The following is a 19,099-nucleotide window of genomic DNA, read 5'->3' on the forward strand; positions in this document are numbered from 1 at the left end:
AAATGTAATTATTACATTTGTAATAGCCACTAAATTAAGATTATTTGGTTATTTGTTTTGCTAGTAATATGAAAGGCAAGGCGGTTGAGCTGGGATAAACAGACCAGCAGAGAGACCACTCTTGTGGGGAGACCCAGGAAGAAGATGTGAAGGTGACATCTGAATGCCAGACATGCGATCCAAAGGCACTCCAGCCCCCTTGCAAAGATACACCCTGTCTGCTCTCACTATCAAAAGTCTGTGTAGGGCCTGGCATATCTGTAACCATGTAAAACCACAAACCTCATTATCTCAATAAACAGTCTCATAACTAAATCCTACTTGTAGGAGTTAAACCATGGTTTTCAGAATTGGGTCAGTGTTCTTAGCTGTGAGAGTACTTTGAGGAACTAAAGAAAAAGCCAACTGTTTTGCTAAGACCCTAAATCTAAAGAATAGTTTTAATAATCTAATGTATGATAGTATACTTATTGTGGTTAGCAGTGGTGAAAATTTGAACTAAGAACAGGAATGGCTCATTTTTATATTTCTGTAATACAATCAAAAAGCAAATGATTATGGTCGAGAGCACTAAGCATCATAGAAAATTAATTAAACAATAAATATGTCTAATTCCTAAATCAGTAAGTAATTCATAGGAATCTTACCTACAATAGACCAATTTTAACTTGACTTTTACGGTTTATCTGTTTTAATCCTGACAGTATACCTCATAGAGAAAAAGATGACTGGGTGGGTCGAAAAAAATTTTCAGGGCTCAGTCACGTCTATCTAGTTACACAATGATAATGTTCCAAAGCAGCTAAAGGTACTTGATGAGATAAATGCACGTGTGGGGCTTAATGCCAAGCAGCAGTCTATCTGGCATCAGTAATCAAACAATTACGAAACGGAAAGTACATCTTGTACAAGCTGACAGATCCATTAAATCAGGAGAGCTGTGGGCAGACATACTGACACTGCAAGAATTACCAGAAAGCATTAATTTCAGCATTAATAAAATGACAGTAAATAGATGACAGCTGCCAGATGAACTAAGAAATAAGGTTGCTGGCCTTGTTAAGCTCACGTCTGATTTTCTCGGGCACAAACTGGTCGAGGTAGCGTCTGAAGTGAAGGGCATCGATGGCGACAATTTCAGTGCTGCGCCGCTGCCAGTCGTCCCTGGAGCAGGACAGAGGAGGGAAAGATGAGGGGAAGGGAAAGGCACTCACAGAGTAAAGAAGGTTTCTGAGACTCTATAGGGTTAAAGTATTAAAAACAAGCCCATGGCATAGGTCTCAGAAAAACAAGAAGGCAGAAAACACCATATTATTTTAGATTCCAAGGTATACACATTGTAGACTGCCAGGCATTACACAGCAAAATAAAAAATTATGGAGAGACAACAAATATGACATATTGTAAACGGGTACATCATTTACAGGGAGTCTCAGAGATTAAAGGATTTCGGGGAAAACAAAGAAACTGAGGTCTCTGTTTTCCTCTAATACTAAAGACATGGCATTTGTATTTGGACACAAGCTCATTCCTCTCTGTTTTGAAAGGTCACTGGGTATGTAACATCACCATGTATCATCCAGGAAATAATCCCAAGAAGTCAAGTGCTACAATGTGTAGCAATTCAGTACAACATCCTACCTACTGTGCTGACTGTGAAATTATTTCAAAAGACAAAGACAGCAAAGCAGACAATAACTCAAAGAAGACAAAATAACACACTGCCTGTGGAAATACGAAGGACTGGATGAGATGATGATTTTGGAAATGTGAAATTCCAAATATTTCATCTCTTATAAACTTGCACATATTGATATGCCAAGCAACTTTCCACACTGAAGAACAGCAATAAAAACCTTCACGTTAATCTGTAAATAATTATCATAAATTAAACATCCACATAGATAACTATTGCAACCACACATTTTAACCAAAACAAAGGGAAAGAGACCAGGGGCTGGATTGAGATATTACAAAGAATAAACTTCTATGGCTACATGGGCAATAGCTGATTCTTTCTGCGAAAATGGCTCTTTTTTGTTTTGTTTAATCCCTTCCCCTTTTTCACCCAGTCCTACAATCCTCTTCCCCTAACAGCTGTCAGTTTGTTCTCCATCTAGGAGTCTGTTCCTATTTTGTTTGTTTATTTTGTTCATTAGATTCTACATGTAAGTGAAGTCATATGGAATTTGTCATTCCCTGACTGGCTTATTTCACTTAGCATAATGTTCTCCAGGTCTACCAATGCCACAAAGGGTAAGATTTCCTTCCTTTTAAGGGCCCAGTAGTATTCCATGCTGTAAATGTACCCTGGCTTTTCTATCCACTCATCTATTAATGGACACTTGGGCTGCTTCCAAATCTTGGTTATTGTAAATTGCGCTGCTATGAACATGGGGTGCATATATTCTTTTGAATTAGTGTTTCGGGATTCTTAGGATATATTCCCAGAAGTGGAATCTCTGGGTCATAAGGCAGTTCCATTTTTAATTTTTTGAGGAACCTCCATACTGTTTCCACAGTGGCTGCACCCGTCTGCATTCCCACCAGCAGTGCAGAAGGGCTCCCTTTCTCCACACCCTCACTGACACTTGTTTGCTGATTTACTGACGGAGTCATTCTGACAGGTGTGAGGTGAGAGACCTCATTGTGGTTTTAACTTGCGTCTCTCTGATGATTGAGCATCTTTTCACTTCTATTGGCCATCTGTGTGTCCTCTTTGGAGAAGTGTTTCTTCAGGTCCTTTGCCCATTTTTTAATTGGGTTGTTTGTTTTTTGGTGCTGAGTTGTGTAAGTTCCTTATAAATTTTGGCGGTGCTTATAAATTTTGGATATTAACCCCTTATTAGAGGTATCATTGGGTAATACGTTCTCCCATTCAGTGGGTTGTTTTTTCATTTTATTGATGGTTTCCTTTGCCGTGCAAAAGGTTTTTAGTTGGATGTAGTTCCATTTGTTTATTTTTTTCTCCTGTTTCCCTTGCTTGAGGAGATATATCAGAAAAAATACTACTATGAGATTTGCTTTCCACATTTAGGTGCTCCTACGTTTGGTGCGTAAATGTTTACAAGGGTTCCATCCCCTGGCTGAACTGCTCTCCTTTTCACCATGTACTGTCCTTCTCTGTCTCTTACTATAGCCTTGGTTTTAAAGTTTATTTTGTCAGACACAAGTATTGTTGCTCCAGCTTTTTTTTCCTTTCCATTTGCATGAAATATCTTTTCCATCCCTTTATTTTTAGTCTGTACCTTTCATTCTGAGGTGGGTCTCTTGTAGACTAGATGTATATGAGTCATGTTTTCTTATCCATTCAGCTGCCCTATGTCTTTTAATTGGAGCATTTAAGCCCACACTGGCTCTTTTTCATTAGAACACACACGTACACAAGCTTTCAGGCTCCATTTCCATAAAAATTCACCTCTGTTAAACCAATTTAGTGGGGAAGCAAGAACATGTAAAAATATATTTCAATAAAAAATAGAAGATAGCAGCAGCAAAGTCCACTGTAATTTTTGCTGTCAATTGTTTCACAGCAGTAGGCAAATTGTCTTGAACATACCTAATCTCCCAGAAAAGTTAAGGATAACTACTTATGCTGTTTAAGGGCTTTAAGTTATAACTATAACTATCCCAAGCAAGTCTGGCCTTGGACGTTAACTTCCATTGACTGCTCGTCCTGGATTTAGACTTTTGGCTTTTACTTCTCTTTTTTTCTCTTTGGTATATGGTAATACTGTTTTAACTACTAATGAACCTGTAATACAGAATTTTAAAAGAAAATTATATTTCTTAAATAAGAGTAGATGAGAGACAGAATGTATGAGGCCACACTCCCTAGCTTTTGGCCATGTGATAACTGAAGTCAGAAATGAACTCACCTTTCACTCCCATCTTCATGGCTCCGGGCCCAACGGTACGTCTCAGCATAGCCTGTGTATTCACTGTACTGCTCGGTACCTGAAAAAAGAATCTGTCAATATTACTTTCAGAAATATTTTCTTAAAAGCTGCACCTTCTAAAAAAAAAAACAATAAAAAACCACTGGTCTTAATGATTATTACTTCCCGTTAAAGAAATAAAATGATGCCTCCAAAAGCCACTATGTTTATCATACAATGACTGTTTCTTAACAAATGACTACTTATATAATAAAGGTTCAATACTGAAAATATTTATGACAAAGACTTAATATTCAGGGAAAAATATTCAAGAATATGTGGTGTTTGAGGAAATATAAATTTATAAAAATAGAGAATATATTTAATAAAAATAAAAAGAACATAAAACCAAATCATGGCATGCTAATTATATCAGTTCTTTATCCAAAACCAAATTAATGTCACTTTTGGGACTGGATTAATTTCTTACATGTTTACTTAAACAACTCTGAAGCTTTTATACACAAAGAATAATAAATGTAGTGATCAAGATTACAAATGGCCTTCACATTTAACTACCAATTTATAGACAGAGAACAGAGGAACATCCTAAATACCACCATGAAGATGTAGTCAGCAAAATTCAGACCATGGGAAGCTCTACAGGACTGACAGTTTGGGTTGCTTATAAAAAAGGGGTAAGGAAAGAAAAAGAGTGAGGAACCTATAAATGAAAAGAAACAAACATGAAAACACTAATAATAAGAAAGTGGCCATAGTTATATTAATATTAGATAATAGTATTATGAAAGATAAAGTGGAACATTTCATAATGATAAAAGTGTTAACTCATCAGAAAGACATAACAATTATGTTTTTATTTTGGTTTAACATTTAAAAAATCAATTCATGAAATCCATCATATTAACAAATTAAAGAACCCCACATATCAAAAGATGCAGAAAAGATAAAATTCAACACTCATTCATGATTAAAACTCAGCAAAATTGAGAAAAATGAACTTCCTCAATCTGAGTAAAGATTATTACATAAAACCTTACAACTAGCTTCATATTCAATGGTGAAAACATTCCACTTAAGATCTGCTACAAAACAAAATTCAAGTGAGTGAATTTTAAGATCTTAATGGTTTCATTTAATGATTCATCATTCAGGCAGCATCCCATCTAGCAGATACAAAGAAGCTCCGAAAAGCTGTACAAAATGAAAGACTTTTATAGGAAGAAGGGAATGGGACAAGGAAGTTATAAAGGCAAAGAGGGATTGTTTCAGGCAAGGTCACATTCCTTCCGGGAAGGCAGGGGTCTTTCGGGCAGATTTCCTCACTAATGCGGACATGGTAATTCCAGACTGACTGGGTTAAGAGTCCACTCCAGGTGGAAGGCAAAAAAGTGTAAGTTAGGTGTTAAGTCTCAGTTTAGTGATGTGGGCTTAGTATAAGCGACTCTATTTCAGGCTTGCTGTCTCTTTTTTAACAAATCAAGGTAAGAATTACCACTCTCATCACTTCTATTCAACACTATAGTAAAGGCACTAGCCACTGTAATAAGGCAAAACAAGAAATAAAGTCATAAAGAGTAAAAATAAAAAAAAAGTAAGGAAGAGTGTAGCTATTTGCAGATGTCCTGACTGTTTAAATAGCACATTCTAAGGAATCACTAAGAAGAGAAAGAGAATGTTTGGGGGAGAGAGGAAGAGAAAAAAAAGAAAAGCTCATAAGTAAATGCAGTAAGGTCAAAGGCATACCTATATGCTAGCAGCAAGCAAAGGGAAAATAAAACGTAAAATAATCCATTAATAATAGCGTCAAAACCCGTAAAATATTTAGTAAATTTAACAAAAGGTGTAGAAGACACCATCAGAAAAAAGCTAAAAAGATCTAAAGAAATGGAAAGGTAAGATTATATATGTTCAGGGGTTTTATAATGTCAATTTTCCTCAGTTCTACTGACAATCCTCGTAGACTTTTTTCATGGTAACTGAGAGAGCGATTCTAATATTTATAGAGATGCAAATAACCCAGAATGGCAAAAACATTTTTGAAAAAAAGGACAAACTTGGAGGATTCGACCTTTACAGCTGACCCCTAACACAGGGGTTAAGGTACCAAATCGTGAACAGCCAAAAATCTGTGTATAGCCTTTGACTCTCTAAAACTTAAGCTGTCTCCTTCTATCCATGGGAGACTGCTTGTCCCCTCCCGCCCCCACGCCCCACAGATAACAAAACCCACAGGTGCTCAAGTTCCCTATACACAATGGCATAGGCCAATACATACAGCCATCCCTCTACATGCTTAGACTCCAAACCAAGGAAAGAACACAGTACAGGTATTAGCTGAAAAACATCCATATATAAGTGGACCCATGTAATTCAAATCTGTGTTGTTCAAGGTTCAACTGTACTTGGCTGTCATTTAAGGAAAGACCAATAGATCAATGGAACAATTTAGAATTAATAGGTAATTCTGCACTTGTATGGTCAATTGACTTAATGTTCCTGGAACATATAGATATTCATAGAAAAAATAAATAAACAAATTTCAACTGTTCTCTCATATTATGAAGAAAAATTATTTTGGGAGAGATAATAAACATAGTCATAAAACTATAAGACCTCTAGAAGAAAACAGAATAGTTTTATGACACTGGGGTAGGTAAAGATTTCTTAGGATAGGAAGACAGTAACCTGATAATTTTTTTTTAAACTACATTAGATTAATAGTAAAATATCTTTAGGAAAATGCTTAGGCAAGACTGGAGGAAAAATACTCTGAAAACAAATATCTGACAAAGGTTTGTGTTTAGAATTTTTGAAGAACTATATAAGTCAATAAAACAACCCAATTTTGAAAAACAGAGCAAAAGACTTGAACATAAACTTCACAGAGGAAGGTAAACAATTGGCTAATGCCTACATGAAATATTGCTCAACATCATTAGGAATCAGAGAAATGTAAATAATAACCATAGCGAGATACTACTACATACCCAAAAGAATGGCTAAAATAAAGAATGACAACATCAAATGCTGACAAGGATGCAGAACAAGTAGAATTCTAATATATTGCTGGTAGGACACAAAACAGACAACAATTCTAGAAAACAGTTTGGCAATTTCTTATAAAATACATCCCCTTAACCTAAAAATTCCACTCATAGGTACTTATCTAAGAGAAACTGAAACTGCAATAATGTTCATAAGCAGCTTTATTAATAATAATCTCATATTGGTCAGGGTTCAGCCAGAGAAAGAGAACCAGTATAAGATACATATTAAAAGATTTATTGCAAGGAAATGACTTATTCAATTGTTGGAGCTAACTAGGCAAGTGCTAAGGACAGGCTAGAACTCTCAGGCACAGGTTGAGGCTGCTGTTCACAGAAGGAATTTCTTTTTCAGGGAAGTTTCAGTGCTGCTCTTAAGGCTTTTCAACTGACTGAATGAGACCCATCAGATTATCTAGGATAACCTCTATTATTTAAAGCCAACTGATTATGAACTTTAATTACATCTATAAAATATCTTTACAACACCTAGATTAGTGTTTGACTGAAACTAGGGGCTATAGCCTAGCCACACTGACATATAAAAAAGACAATCATAAGCCTAAAAATGGAAACAATCCAAATGTCTACCAATAGGAAATTAGCAAGTGGCACAATCATACAAACAAGTGTTACTTAGTAATAAAAAGGGATAAACCACAGATACACTCAAAAACATAGATGATTTTCATATATTATGCGGAACAAAAGAAGCCAGGCACAGAAGAGTACACACTATGTAAATTTATTTCAATGAAATTCTAAAAAGACAAAACTAATTTATGATGGAAAAATAATTTTTGTTTCTGGGACTGGCATGGATATTGACCAGAAAAAAGGGCCCAGGGGAATTTTTGGGGGTGATGGACATGTTGTTCTATCACTTGATAGGGATGTGGGATTATAAGGGTGTATCTCTTTGCCAAAATTCACCAAATTATGTACTTAACACTGTGTTCTTTGGCTGGTGTAAGTTTTATCTCAGAAGGACAGAAGGGAGGGAGGGAGAGAGGGAGGGAGGGGGAGGAGAAGGGAGTGAACTATACAAAAATACTGAACTCCACTTAACAGTGAACACTGCTTTTGCAGTGACATGGCTTTGAAGGTTTGAAATCACCTTTTGTGTATTCTAGGCCTAAACAAATGAAAAAATAGACAACACTAGGAGCCACATTTTCCACTGTTGGGGAAGTGAGTTTCAGTATGGAAAAGAGGGAGATGAGAGTGTACATCCTGATGTTGGGTGGAATGGGAGATGTCCTTAAGAATTCAATTGGGGGTGTGTGCCTGTCCGATGAGAGAGCATAGACACAATGACACTCTTAGTAGCAATTAAGCACATCGAGTATTCAAATCTTAATTTGTAAAAACTAACTAAAATCCAGGACTCCTTGGAGAAATGGCTGATACCAGAGCTGGAGGAGGGAATACGCGGGATGAGCCTAGAACATCTTTCTGTGCCAGAGAAGAAGGAAGTGCATTCAAGAATGATGGCACACTCGAAGGACACAGTAAGCAATGTGAAGGGCTCTCACTGACCAAATCTGTGACAATTTAGCATCAAAACAGATGATAGTAATGGACTATCACCCACTGAATAAGAATCCATACATCTATAATTCTTGTGCCACCTACCAAATGTAGACGGAATGATGAAGTTAAAGAAATTATCAAGGGCTGCTGAAATTAGTGGGTAAAAGTCTGCTGATGGGATATTACAGTTTCAAAGTATGTAAAATACGTAATTACATATTAATTACAAAGGCAAAGAGGAACCTAGCAGATCCCACCTTAACCAACTCATTATACCTAATATCACAAATATTAGGACAAAATGGTATTACTCTTCTCCTCAAAAGATACAGAGGCCCAGCCAGTGTGGCTCAGTGGTTGAGCGTTGACCCATAAACCAAAAGGTTGCCGGTTTGATTCCCCGTCAGGGCACATGCCCAGGTTGCAGGCTCGATTCCTAGTGGGGGATGTGTAGGAGGGAGCTGATCGATCTCTTTCTCTCATTGATGTTTCTATCTATCCCTCTCCCTTCCTCTCTCTCTAAAAACATCAATAAAATAAAAAAATATTAAAAAAAAAAAATCTCTATTATTTTAAAAAAAAAGATACACTGAGGAGGACATATCACTACAGAGGGATTCCTACAAGAATGAATAAACTAAATCTAGTTTTCAAGAAACACTGGGCAAACCCCAAATAAGGGAAACTCTACCAAGTAATTGGCTTATACACTCTAAAAATATCAAGGTGAACAAACAAAAGGAAGGAGTGAGAAACTGTCCCAGTTTAAAAGATTCATGTAAACTACATTCAAGGTCTGATCATGGATAGGATTAGCCTGGGAAGAAAACAACCTAGAGAATATAATTAGGATAACTGACAAAATTAGAATACATGTATTTACTAGAAAGTAGCTAATAGTACTTTATCAATGTTAACTGTTCTAATTTTGATAAGTGGGCTATACTGGGAAAAAGGTGCTTTTATGTGTAAAGCTGTATGTTTAAATTTACTTAATTTTACACTTTAAAATATACCGTTTATTGTCAATTATATCTCAATAAAGCAGTTTAAAAACGTTACCTAACTCCTTCACTAGACTGTCAGCTTCTTGAGGGTATGGATTATAAATTATTAGCATTTGTGCCTACATTAGCATCTTATAATGCAAGAATATAGAAGCAGATAATTAAATATTTCCCATAGAAACATGATAATTAATGAGCAAAACAGGAAAAATATTGTATTAACTGAGGTTAAAATAAAGAGTCCAGAAATACTTACAAAAGTACTATATAACTGGGAGATTAAAGATGGTGGCAGACTGAGTGGAAGCTACACGGACACTCTCCCAGGAACAAACTGGAATTACAACTAAAATATAGAAAAACCATCCTGAATAATCAACTGCAACTGAAGACAAGCTAGAGAGCACCCTCGTAAGCAAGGACGAAAAGCGAAGACCACATAGAGACTGGTAGGAAGTGTGGAGGCAAGAGGGCTGGCTGGGCTCCCACAGGCAGCAGCTGAAGGTCCAGAGGGAGATCTCAGCTGTGGGGGTTCCCACTGAGGACTCTGGGGCCTAAACCCCAGGCTGGGCTTCCCAGCTAATAGTACCAGAACTGAGAAAGGGCCCCACATAACATCTGGCTGTGAGAAGCAGCCGTGTTTCTGTCTGCCAGGTAGAGACGGCTGGGAATGCAGGCACCCTCTTAAAGAGCCAACACACAAAATATCGTGCAGCCACACACCTTGAGCTCCAGCAGAGGGAAGGCAGATTGGATTGGAGCTCTGTGAGGAGAATCTAGGGTTGTAAGCTCAGAGGGCACCCCTCTGGATTCCTGTGCCGAGTCATTCACCCATACTGCAGGGGCAGATACTTACCCTCCAAGCAGCTTTTGCCTGAAGGGGAAGGAATTGCCCCACCCTGCTAGAAAACCTCTCACCCAACTCCAGGGAGTTTCTACAGCCTGAGGCTCATTAAGATAATCAGATTAGTCAGCCTGCAGGCAGAGGCAGACCTCAAAGTGCTTTGAATCTTTGCCCTATCTGATTCTGGACCCTGGAAAAGCAGACTTTGTGCGAATCCTGATCCTGTCCAAACATACCTAGCCTCAAGCTGAGGGTTGTTAGTCCCTCCAAACAGGGTTCTCAAGGTCAGTCACAAACAGCATCTGACATTGGCCTGCACCAGAGACCATCCAAAAGACTGGGAGTCCTAGCAGATCTACCTAATACACAGAAACAAACCCCAAAAGGCAGCCAAAATGGGGAGACAAAAAACAAGTCCTACATGAAAGAACAAGAGAAGTCTCCAGAAAAAGAGCTAAATGAAACAGAGATAAGCAATCTATCAGATACAGAGTTCAGGATACTGATTGTAAGGATGCTCAACAGCATGAACAAAGATATGGAAACTATGAAGGAAATTAAGAATGACATAGCAGAAGTAAAGAATACACTGGAATAAACAGCAGATTAGAGGAAGCTGAGGACTGAATCAGCGAATTAGAAGACAGGGTAGAAAAAAATCACTCAATCTAAGATCCAAAAAGAAAAAACAATTAAAAAACAGGAAGACAGCCTAAGGGAGCTGTGGGACAATATGAAATGTAACAATATTCGCATCAGAGGAATGCCAGAGGAGGCCGAGAATAAGCAAACACGTGTTAGGACACAAAACAAGTCTCTATGAGGTCAAGAAGGTTGAAATCATATCAAGCATCTCAGACCACAAGGGCATGAAATTAGTAAATACACTCCAAAACATTCAAACACAAGAAGGCTAAATGACATGTTATTAAACGATGAATGGGTTACCAATAAGATCAAGAAGGAAATCAAAAACTTCCTGGAAACAAATGAAAATGAACACACAACAGCCCCAAACCTATAGAACACAAGGAAAGCAGTCTTAAGAGGAAAAGCAAGAAAAATTTTTAGTAAACTAACCCTACAACTTAAAGAATTAGAAAGCTCCCCTGTGAAGCTGACTGGACCAGGGTTTTTGTTTGCTGGGAGTTTTTTTTCATTACTTCTTCGATTTCATCAGTTGTTATTAGCATATTCAGGTTTTCTGATTCTTCCTGATTCAGTTTTATATTATCTCACTCATATGTGGAATCTAACGAACAAAATGGACTGAGGAACAAAATAGATCCAGAGACATAGAAGCATGGAATAGACTGATTAATCTCAGAGGGAAGGCGGTGATGGGGGAGTGGGTGGGGAGAGATTAATCAAAGAACTTATATGCATATATGAATAACCCAGGGACACAGACAATAGTGTGGTGAAGGCCTTGGGGGGGGGGGGCAGTTTGGATGCAGGGTGGAGGGGATCAATGAGGAAAAAAGGGGGGATATCTGTAATACTTTCTACAATAAAAATAATTTTTTTTAAAGTACTATATAATCGACACATATAAAAAAAATTCACATTTACAAAGGGAGTGTGGCAGGGTAAAAAGAGCACCACGATGAAATTAGGAGATACAAGGAACCCAAAGTGAATCCTTAAGTAACCAAATCTCATTAGACTTCATTTCGTCATCTAAAAATCAGGTTTTGTTAATAATTCTTATGTTGTTTACCTAATAGAATTGCTTGAAAAACCAAATAACATGAGTTTAAAATCCTTCCAAAAACCATAAAGGAGTTAGTATTGGTGTCATTAGACTTAACTTTGTAAGGGGGTAGAGAAATCAAAGATATATGGTTCTAGGAATGTGGGGCTTGAAAGCAAGCCGGTCTGCTGGCCTTACTGGGCATAGAGACAGCAGGAACAGCTGGTTTCTTTTCCATCTTCTGCCCTGCCATGGTGTGCAATGGCAAAAAAATGTATACATGCTGTAACAGCCGATAGCTCAATTTTGAAAATGAAATGTATTTTAATAAACACTGCCCTTATAATTATTCAAAGTGTGTGTATACATTTGGGGGCGGGGGGGGGCACACTATATATTAAACAAAGAAACAAAAAAGTCTACTCTGATCTCTTAACTATGAAAAAAATACCTGTTCTGTTTTTTGAAAAGTGGTTGAAAAATAAAAATATCAATTATATTTCTATTTCAAGTTAGAATGATTTCAGTCTTCTTTCCTAAGACAAACAAGGTTAGATTTATTTCCTTCAATTATGGGAAATTTAAAAAATCATATATAGATGCTTCTGCTCTAAACAAATTAAGTCCTGGGTTTTCTAAGTAGACATCTTTCAAAATTATGTCAACTATTCTGAAAAACGAATGCCCTTAACTTGTTTTGAAATCAAATTTATTGACAAACTATGATGAAAACATTTAGGTAAACAGTGCTAACAGCAAACAGGAGTCAGAAGACTGAATGATCTTTTTGACAGCTCTGCCTTCACTTAGGGAAATAACTAGAAGGAACCCACTAAAATCTTTTCAAGAGTTTATGACAGCTTTATGAGATTTCAGATTTAGCAGTAAAAAACATTCTCATTTTCTCTTACTAGTAACAAAAGTTTGTGATGAACACAGGAAAAATATTTGGAGATTAAAAATATCCTACCTAACAATGGACTGTGCCCTTAAAAAGAACGTTTATATGAAAGCCACTGACCCTGCTTTTATTAGTATCATTCATATTGTGGTAATTATGCAGCAGATAAAAACAATCTTGCCTTATATTCTCATGAGTTACAAGAATTAAAAAAGCCAAACTCCAAATGAATTTGGATCTTTCCCAATGAGCTGGTGTCATTTAGTTAGCAATGGGCTGTTTTTGTAGTAATGGGCATCTCTAGTGTTGTTATTCTATAAAAAGCACCAGTACTATAAGCAATGGTGTCTACTTTTGTCCTTTCTATCAGTTCTACTAACACAAAAGATACAACGACCTGCGATGTCTGGGACGACTGGATTCATTAGAGTGCAGGTTTTATGTTAAATGTACTAACATTCTGCTCAGTAAGTTTCACATCTAGGTATCTTTATATGCTCACCACACAGAGACAATGAAACAATCTCCTAGAACCAGAGTAATACCGTTTGGTATTAAAGCTATTAACTGCTGGGTGTTGCAGAGGAACAGGAGAGAGGGAAAAAGGAAAAAGAGGTAAGACTGGCGTTTCAATTCTTTCCCCCTATCTGTACTTACTGAAAGGTTTTAACTCATGGATGCCCCAGAGATCATAGAAAATAGAGGAATAACACTGTCTGGATAAAAGTACTTGCCTGTTTGCATGACCTGTTTCATATTCATTAAAAGTCTGATACCAACCAGATGCCCCACAATGATGATAAATTTAATTTATTTCCAATTTCTCAAACTCTTCTACAGATTCAGGCAGCACAGTCAGAGCCATTAGCTAGTCACAGCCACTGAGCCTAGATGAATCATTGAAGGAATGGAATTGATCAGGCAGATAGATTGCAGTGCTCCGTTAAGAGTCTCCTAAGAAGGGAGATGGCAGAAATCCAACATCAAATAGATGATGAAATGGCCATTTCCATTAAGGGAACATCACATCACAGATATTAATTAGGAGGCTCTATAATAGAGTTAAGAGGATGTGGGGGGAAAAAATGCTGAGTTAAAAGTCACCCCGGGTGTCCTTAGCCTGAAGCAATTACAGATTTGAAGGTGAGTCATGGTTCTGCAATTTTCCATTCATTTCACAATGCCTGTAGGTAAGTTACAAACCAGACATACCTCCAGTGATGGAGTTTTTGAGATTGGGGACAAACTATCTTTTTGTAAATTAATTTGAGAGAGAGAGGAAGGGAGGGAGAGAGAGAGAAAGGGGGAAAGAGAGAGGAAGAGAGAGAAATATGGATGTGAGAGAAACATTGATCAGTTGCCTCCCGTCCATGCCCACATGCACCTGCACCAGGATGGAACCCGAAACCTGGATATGTGACCTGTCTGGGAATCAAACTTACTACCTTCTGGTATGGGAGATAATACTCCAACCAACTGAGCCACATTGGCCAGGGGTGAGGACAAACTATCTTTAAAAAAAGCCCAGCCGGGTGTGGCTCAGCGGTTGAGCATCGACCTAGGATCCAGGAGATTGCGGTTTGATTCCTGGTCAGGGCACAGGCCCAGGTTGCGGGCTCGATCCCCAGTCGGGGGCGTGCAGGAGGCAGCCGATCAATGACTCTCTCATCATTGATGTTTCTATCTCTCTCCCTCCCTTGCCTTTCCCCTCTCTGAAATCAATATATATTAAAAAAAAAAAAAAGAAAAAAATTCTGTTTTCCTTTTACATGGAAATTACATCCTTTATTTACAGCAACATTAATGGTAGTTGGCGAGAGACTTACTTCTTTCCTAGCATAAGATAAATGAAGGAAATGAAACAAATTAACTTCAAATTTAAATGCCCAGCATTCTACCAACTTTTTTTTTCCAAAAATGTACAGCTGACCCTTGAACAACATGGAGGTTAAAGGTACCAACCCTCTCAGAGTCGAAAACCCACATATAACTCTTGACTCCCCCAAAACTACTAATAGTCTATTGTTGACTGAAAGCCTTATCAATAACATAAGCAGTTGATTAACACATATTTTATATGTTATATGTATTATATACTGTAATCCTAAAATAATGTAAGCTAGAGAAAAAAATGTTACTGAGGAAATCATAAGGAAAACACATTTACAGTACTGTACTGTATTTATCAATACTGTGAGTTTATATCGTCTGTGTACAGAATGAATCATCTGTCAGCACCTATATCATATTGTCTTATATGATACAAAACACTGTAGATGTTATATGTATTACTAACACTAGAAATCAAAAATGGAAAGAATACGAAAAAAGCATACAGACTCATGCATTCATAACAAAGAAGAGGCAATCATAGGCTACCATGACTGTTCTATGCTAGCCTAGTGTAACTGATACAATTACTTCACAGTAGTAAGGAAATAGCCAAAATATTTTGATATATTTATTTTTAAAACTCCATGTGTAAGTGGATCCATGCAGTTCAAACCTGATTGTTCAAGGATCAACTACAGATTCATTTAAAAAATTGATGGAATTTTTTTTCTGAGTCTTCAGTTCAAATCTAACTTATCTGCTTAAAATTAAAATTCTTTAAAGTATTATTTGATATACCCAAATGCTGGAGACATTCATATTCCATACCTTCATAGCTCTCTAAAACAGTGTAAGCCAAATAGTCAAAGTATTTATTTGCCCAGCAATGGATTTGTGACAGTTTAATTTTTTGTTCTGTAATTCCTTGTACTCTCTTCTCCCGCCCATACCTTCCAACTGCATTCTTTGTATCTGCATACATAATAAACAACAAATAAATATAGCTAAATCAATATGTGAGCTGATACAACGCTAAGAATAAAAGGGTTTTATCTTTCTATTTCATTACAATTTGGATCACAACCTCCATCGAAGAAGAAATTCCTTTGCCAAAGTTCCATTCTTAATTTCCTACATAAATTCAGACAATTAACAATTGTTTTTTGCTCTACCACACCAAAACAGCAAGCTCACAATGATATTATAAAAAATAACATAGGACATCTAAACGAAGTGGAATAATTTGTTGAAAGCCTTTTTACCTACAAGTACTTATAAAAGATAAGAATATATTAGCAAAAATGATGGCATAAAACCTCTGAAGATTCTCTCCTCTGTAATTTTTACACTGGTAAAAATTGTGAGGATCAACACTTTCCGAACTATGGGAGTTAATCAAAGGCTTGAAGCAGTCCAAGGAATGTTTATTAAAAGAAAACTGTCTGAATCTTGGTAAAAAAGGTGAGTCTTGTGGTGTTTTTAACTTGCCCTCCCACTCTCCCAAGCTCTGTGGTAGTCTTAAAAGCCAACAGCCTGTAATTACAATGAAACCCAGCAGCCTAGTAGCCACCAGAGGTGGAAGAAGAGGGCTGACGCTCCTTCAAAGCCCTATTCTCAGAGAATTGTCATCATATAACCTGTCTGGTGGTTCCCTGGAAGATTTCACTCACAAGACTATCTTTATTTGATCTGAATTGGAGCTTGACCAGTAGGAAAAGCCTAATCTCCAGTGATGTTTGCTGAAAACAATTGTAAGCAATTGTTTAACATTGTGGCTCCCTGAGGCAGTAAATAATAGTTGGGGCCAACAATAGGCTAACTAAAGGTTTCAAAGAAAAACTTGAGGAATGAGACAGGTGTTCCATAAGTGGCTTGGAAAAGTTCTAAATATTCCCAGGAATGTAAAAAGCTACACACATACCCATGGCTATCCACATGCTCAAGAAAAGAGCTGAGAAGGTCCTAATATCTCCTCTCTATCTGACCTTGGGGCTCTGTGCAAGCATGAAGTGAAGCATCAACTGCCTGGTGGAGTGCTGAGACCGAAAAGCACAAAAGTCCTTCAGCAAAGACTGAGAGACTTATTGGTTCTAGGCACTTAAGGAAATCTCTGTCCAATCATTAGCTGACCACTAATATAACCAAGCAGAGGCTTCAGCAGCCACACACATAAAAGAATACAGACTTTACAGAATTAGTTTAGAAAAGTAAATAACACTAAACAGCAACAAAAACACGTTCCAATTTCAAGAGTTACCACATTATTTAAAATGTCCCGTTTTCAACAAAAAATTAAGACATGCAAAAAATGACAAAGTAGGGCCCATACTCAAAAAACAAAAGTAGTCAATATAGTAACTGTCCCCAAGGAGCCCAGATGTTGCACTTACTAAACAAAGGCTTTAAATCAGCTATTTTAAATATGTTCAAAGAAATAAAAAAATTATGTCTACAGAACTAAGTGAAAGTATGAGAATAATGCCTCGCAAATAGAGACTCATAGCAAAAAGATAGAAATTAATTTGTTTTTAAAAAGAACCAAATAGAAATTATGAAATTAAAAAGTACAATAATTGAAATAAAAATTTCACTGGCGGGATTCAAAAGCAGATTAGAGTAGGCAGAAGAAAGACTTAGTGAACTTATTAGTGGTAACTCTTGAAATCAGAGTGTGTTTTTGTTGCTGTTTGTCACATACCTCTTTGGAGAGTAATCCAGTGTGAGGAACAGAAAAAAATAATGAAGAAAAATGAGCACAGCTTCAGAGACCAATGGGACACCATCGAATGTACCAACATATGCATAATGGGAGTCCCAGAGGAGAGGAGAAAAAGGGGCAGAAAGAAGATTTGAGGAAATAATGAACAAATATTTACAAAATTTATCTAAACATTCAAGAAGCTCAATGAACTCCAAATAGGATAGTGAAATAGATCTATACCTAAATACATCATAATCAAGCTATGGAAAGACAGAGACAAAGAATCTTGAAAGCAAAATAAAATTTAGATAATCTCCTGAAGGTTGCCTACAAATATATCTGAAGGAAAGTGTGTGTTTTCAAGATGAGACCTCAGTCTTAGTTCTGTCACATACCTATTTGGAGGGGAATCAGTTGAGTGTACTTTTTTTTGGTTTTAAAATATGTTTTTATAGCCTGGCTGGGTGTGGCTCAGTGGTTGAGCATCGACCTAGGATCCAGGAGATTGAGGTTTGATTCCCAGTCAGGGCACATGCCTGGGTTGCGGGCTCAATCCCCAGTTGGGGGTGTGCAGGAGGCAGTTGATCAATGACAAGTCTCTCATCATTGATGTTTCAACTCTCTCTCCCTCTCCCTTCCTCTCTCTTTTATTAATTTTAGAGAGAAAAGGAGGGAGAAAGAAAGAGAAAAACATTGATGATAACATCAATTGGCTGCTTCCTGCACGCCCCCTACAGGGGATTGTGCCTGCAACCTGAGCATGTGCCCTGAATGGGAATCGAAACATGGCCTCTCGGTGCATGGGATGACATTCAACCATGAGCCACACCGGTCAGAGAGTTGAGTATACATTTGATGTGACTCCTCAGGGATGGTTTTTCTCCCATTGTAATCTTTGGGACTAACAATCAACCAAATTCTCCAACCCAGTTGAATGTTTAGTTTCCTACACTAATCTCAAAGCAGCAACAGATTAAAAAAGGAAGTAACAAATCCTCTTTTGCGGAGGGAAAAAAGGTATCATCAACTGATGAGTGATTATGGCTTTTATGTGAAAATGTTCTTTTAGGTACTTGAATAAAAGTCTTAACCTACCTAAGGTAACTGATTAAGAGTTTCTTAAGAGCAATTAATTTCTGTAGCCCACTCAGAAGAAAAGACTAAGACATATCTCAGTAAAAACCCCCCAATACCTTAAATAAAGAAAAATAATTAAATCTCAATAATTGACCTAAAGTATAAGTTTGACTGTATTACCCTCTCTTTTTTATTAACTTAAATCAAGGGTAGGAACTAAGATAATCACACGTTTTCCCTTAGTATTAGGAATTAGGGTAACCATAAGGTTACCGATTTATTTCTCTTCTATAAAGCTCACTGGTGTAGACTCTCCAAACATTGTAACTGTGCTTTCTGCATTTATATGGTGTCATCATATTGAAGCATAACACATCACTTTGGAAATATAATGGAAGAAAAATAATAGAATACATGCTCAAAGTCCTCTCATTTTCTTCTTTTTAAGGGCACTACATCATAAAAATTCAAACTGCAGAATAACTGAAAAGTTTTCCCCTTGTTCCTCAGATAATGATGCCTACAGGTGAAAGGTGAGGGTAAAGTGTCTTCCTCAAGATCAGG

General features: G+C 37.1%; 1 protein-coding gene across 2 annotated transcripts in view; it reads right to left on the reverse strand.

Moving 5' to 3' along the window:
* PARG (poly(ADP-ribose) glycohydrolase) overlaps positions 1 to 19,099 on the reverse strand; it is a 142,612-nt gene that overhangs the window by 24,880 nt on the left and 98,633 nt on the right. For both annotated transcript variants that reach the window (XM_087824258.1, XM_087824257.1), the window contains exons 14-15: positions 3,879 to 3,957; positions 1,056 to 1,164 (exon numbers count right to left, since the gene is read on the reverse strand). In XM_087824258.1, coding sequence (XP_087680384.1) covers positions 1,056 to 1,164; positions 3,879 to 3,957 — 188 coding nt within the window. The remainder of the gene's footprint in view (positions 1 to 1,055; positions 1,165 to 3,878; positions 3,958 to 19,099) is intronic.

The sequence above is a fragment of the Miniopterus natalensis genome, chromosome 14 (assembly GCF_054644295.1).
Source record: "Miniopterus natalensis isolate mMinNat1 chromosome 14, mMinNat1.hap1, whole genome shotgun sequence".
NCBI lineage: Eukaryota > Metazoa > Chordata > Mammalia > Chiroptera > Miniopteridae > Miniopterus > Miniopterus natalensis.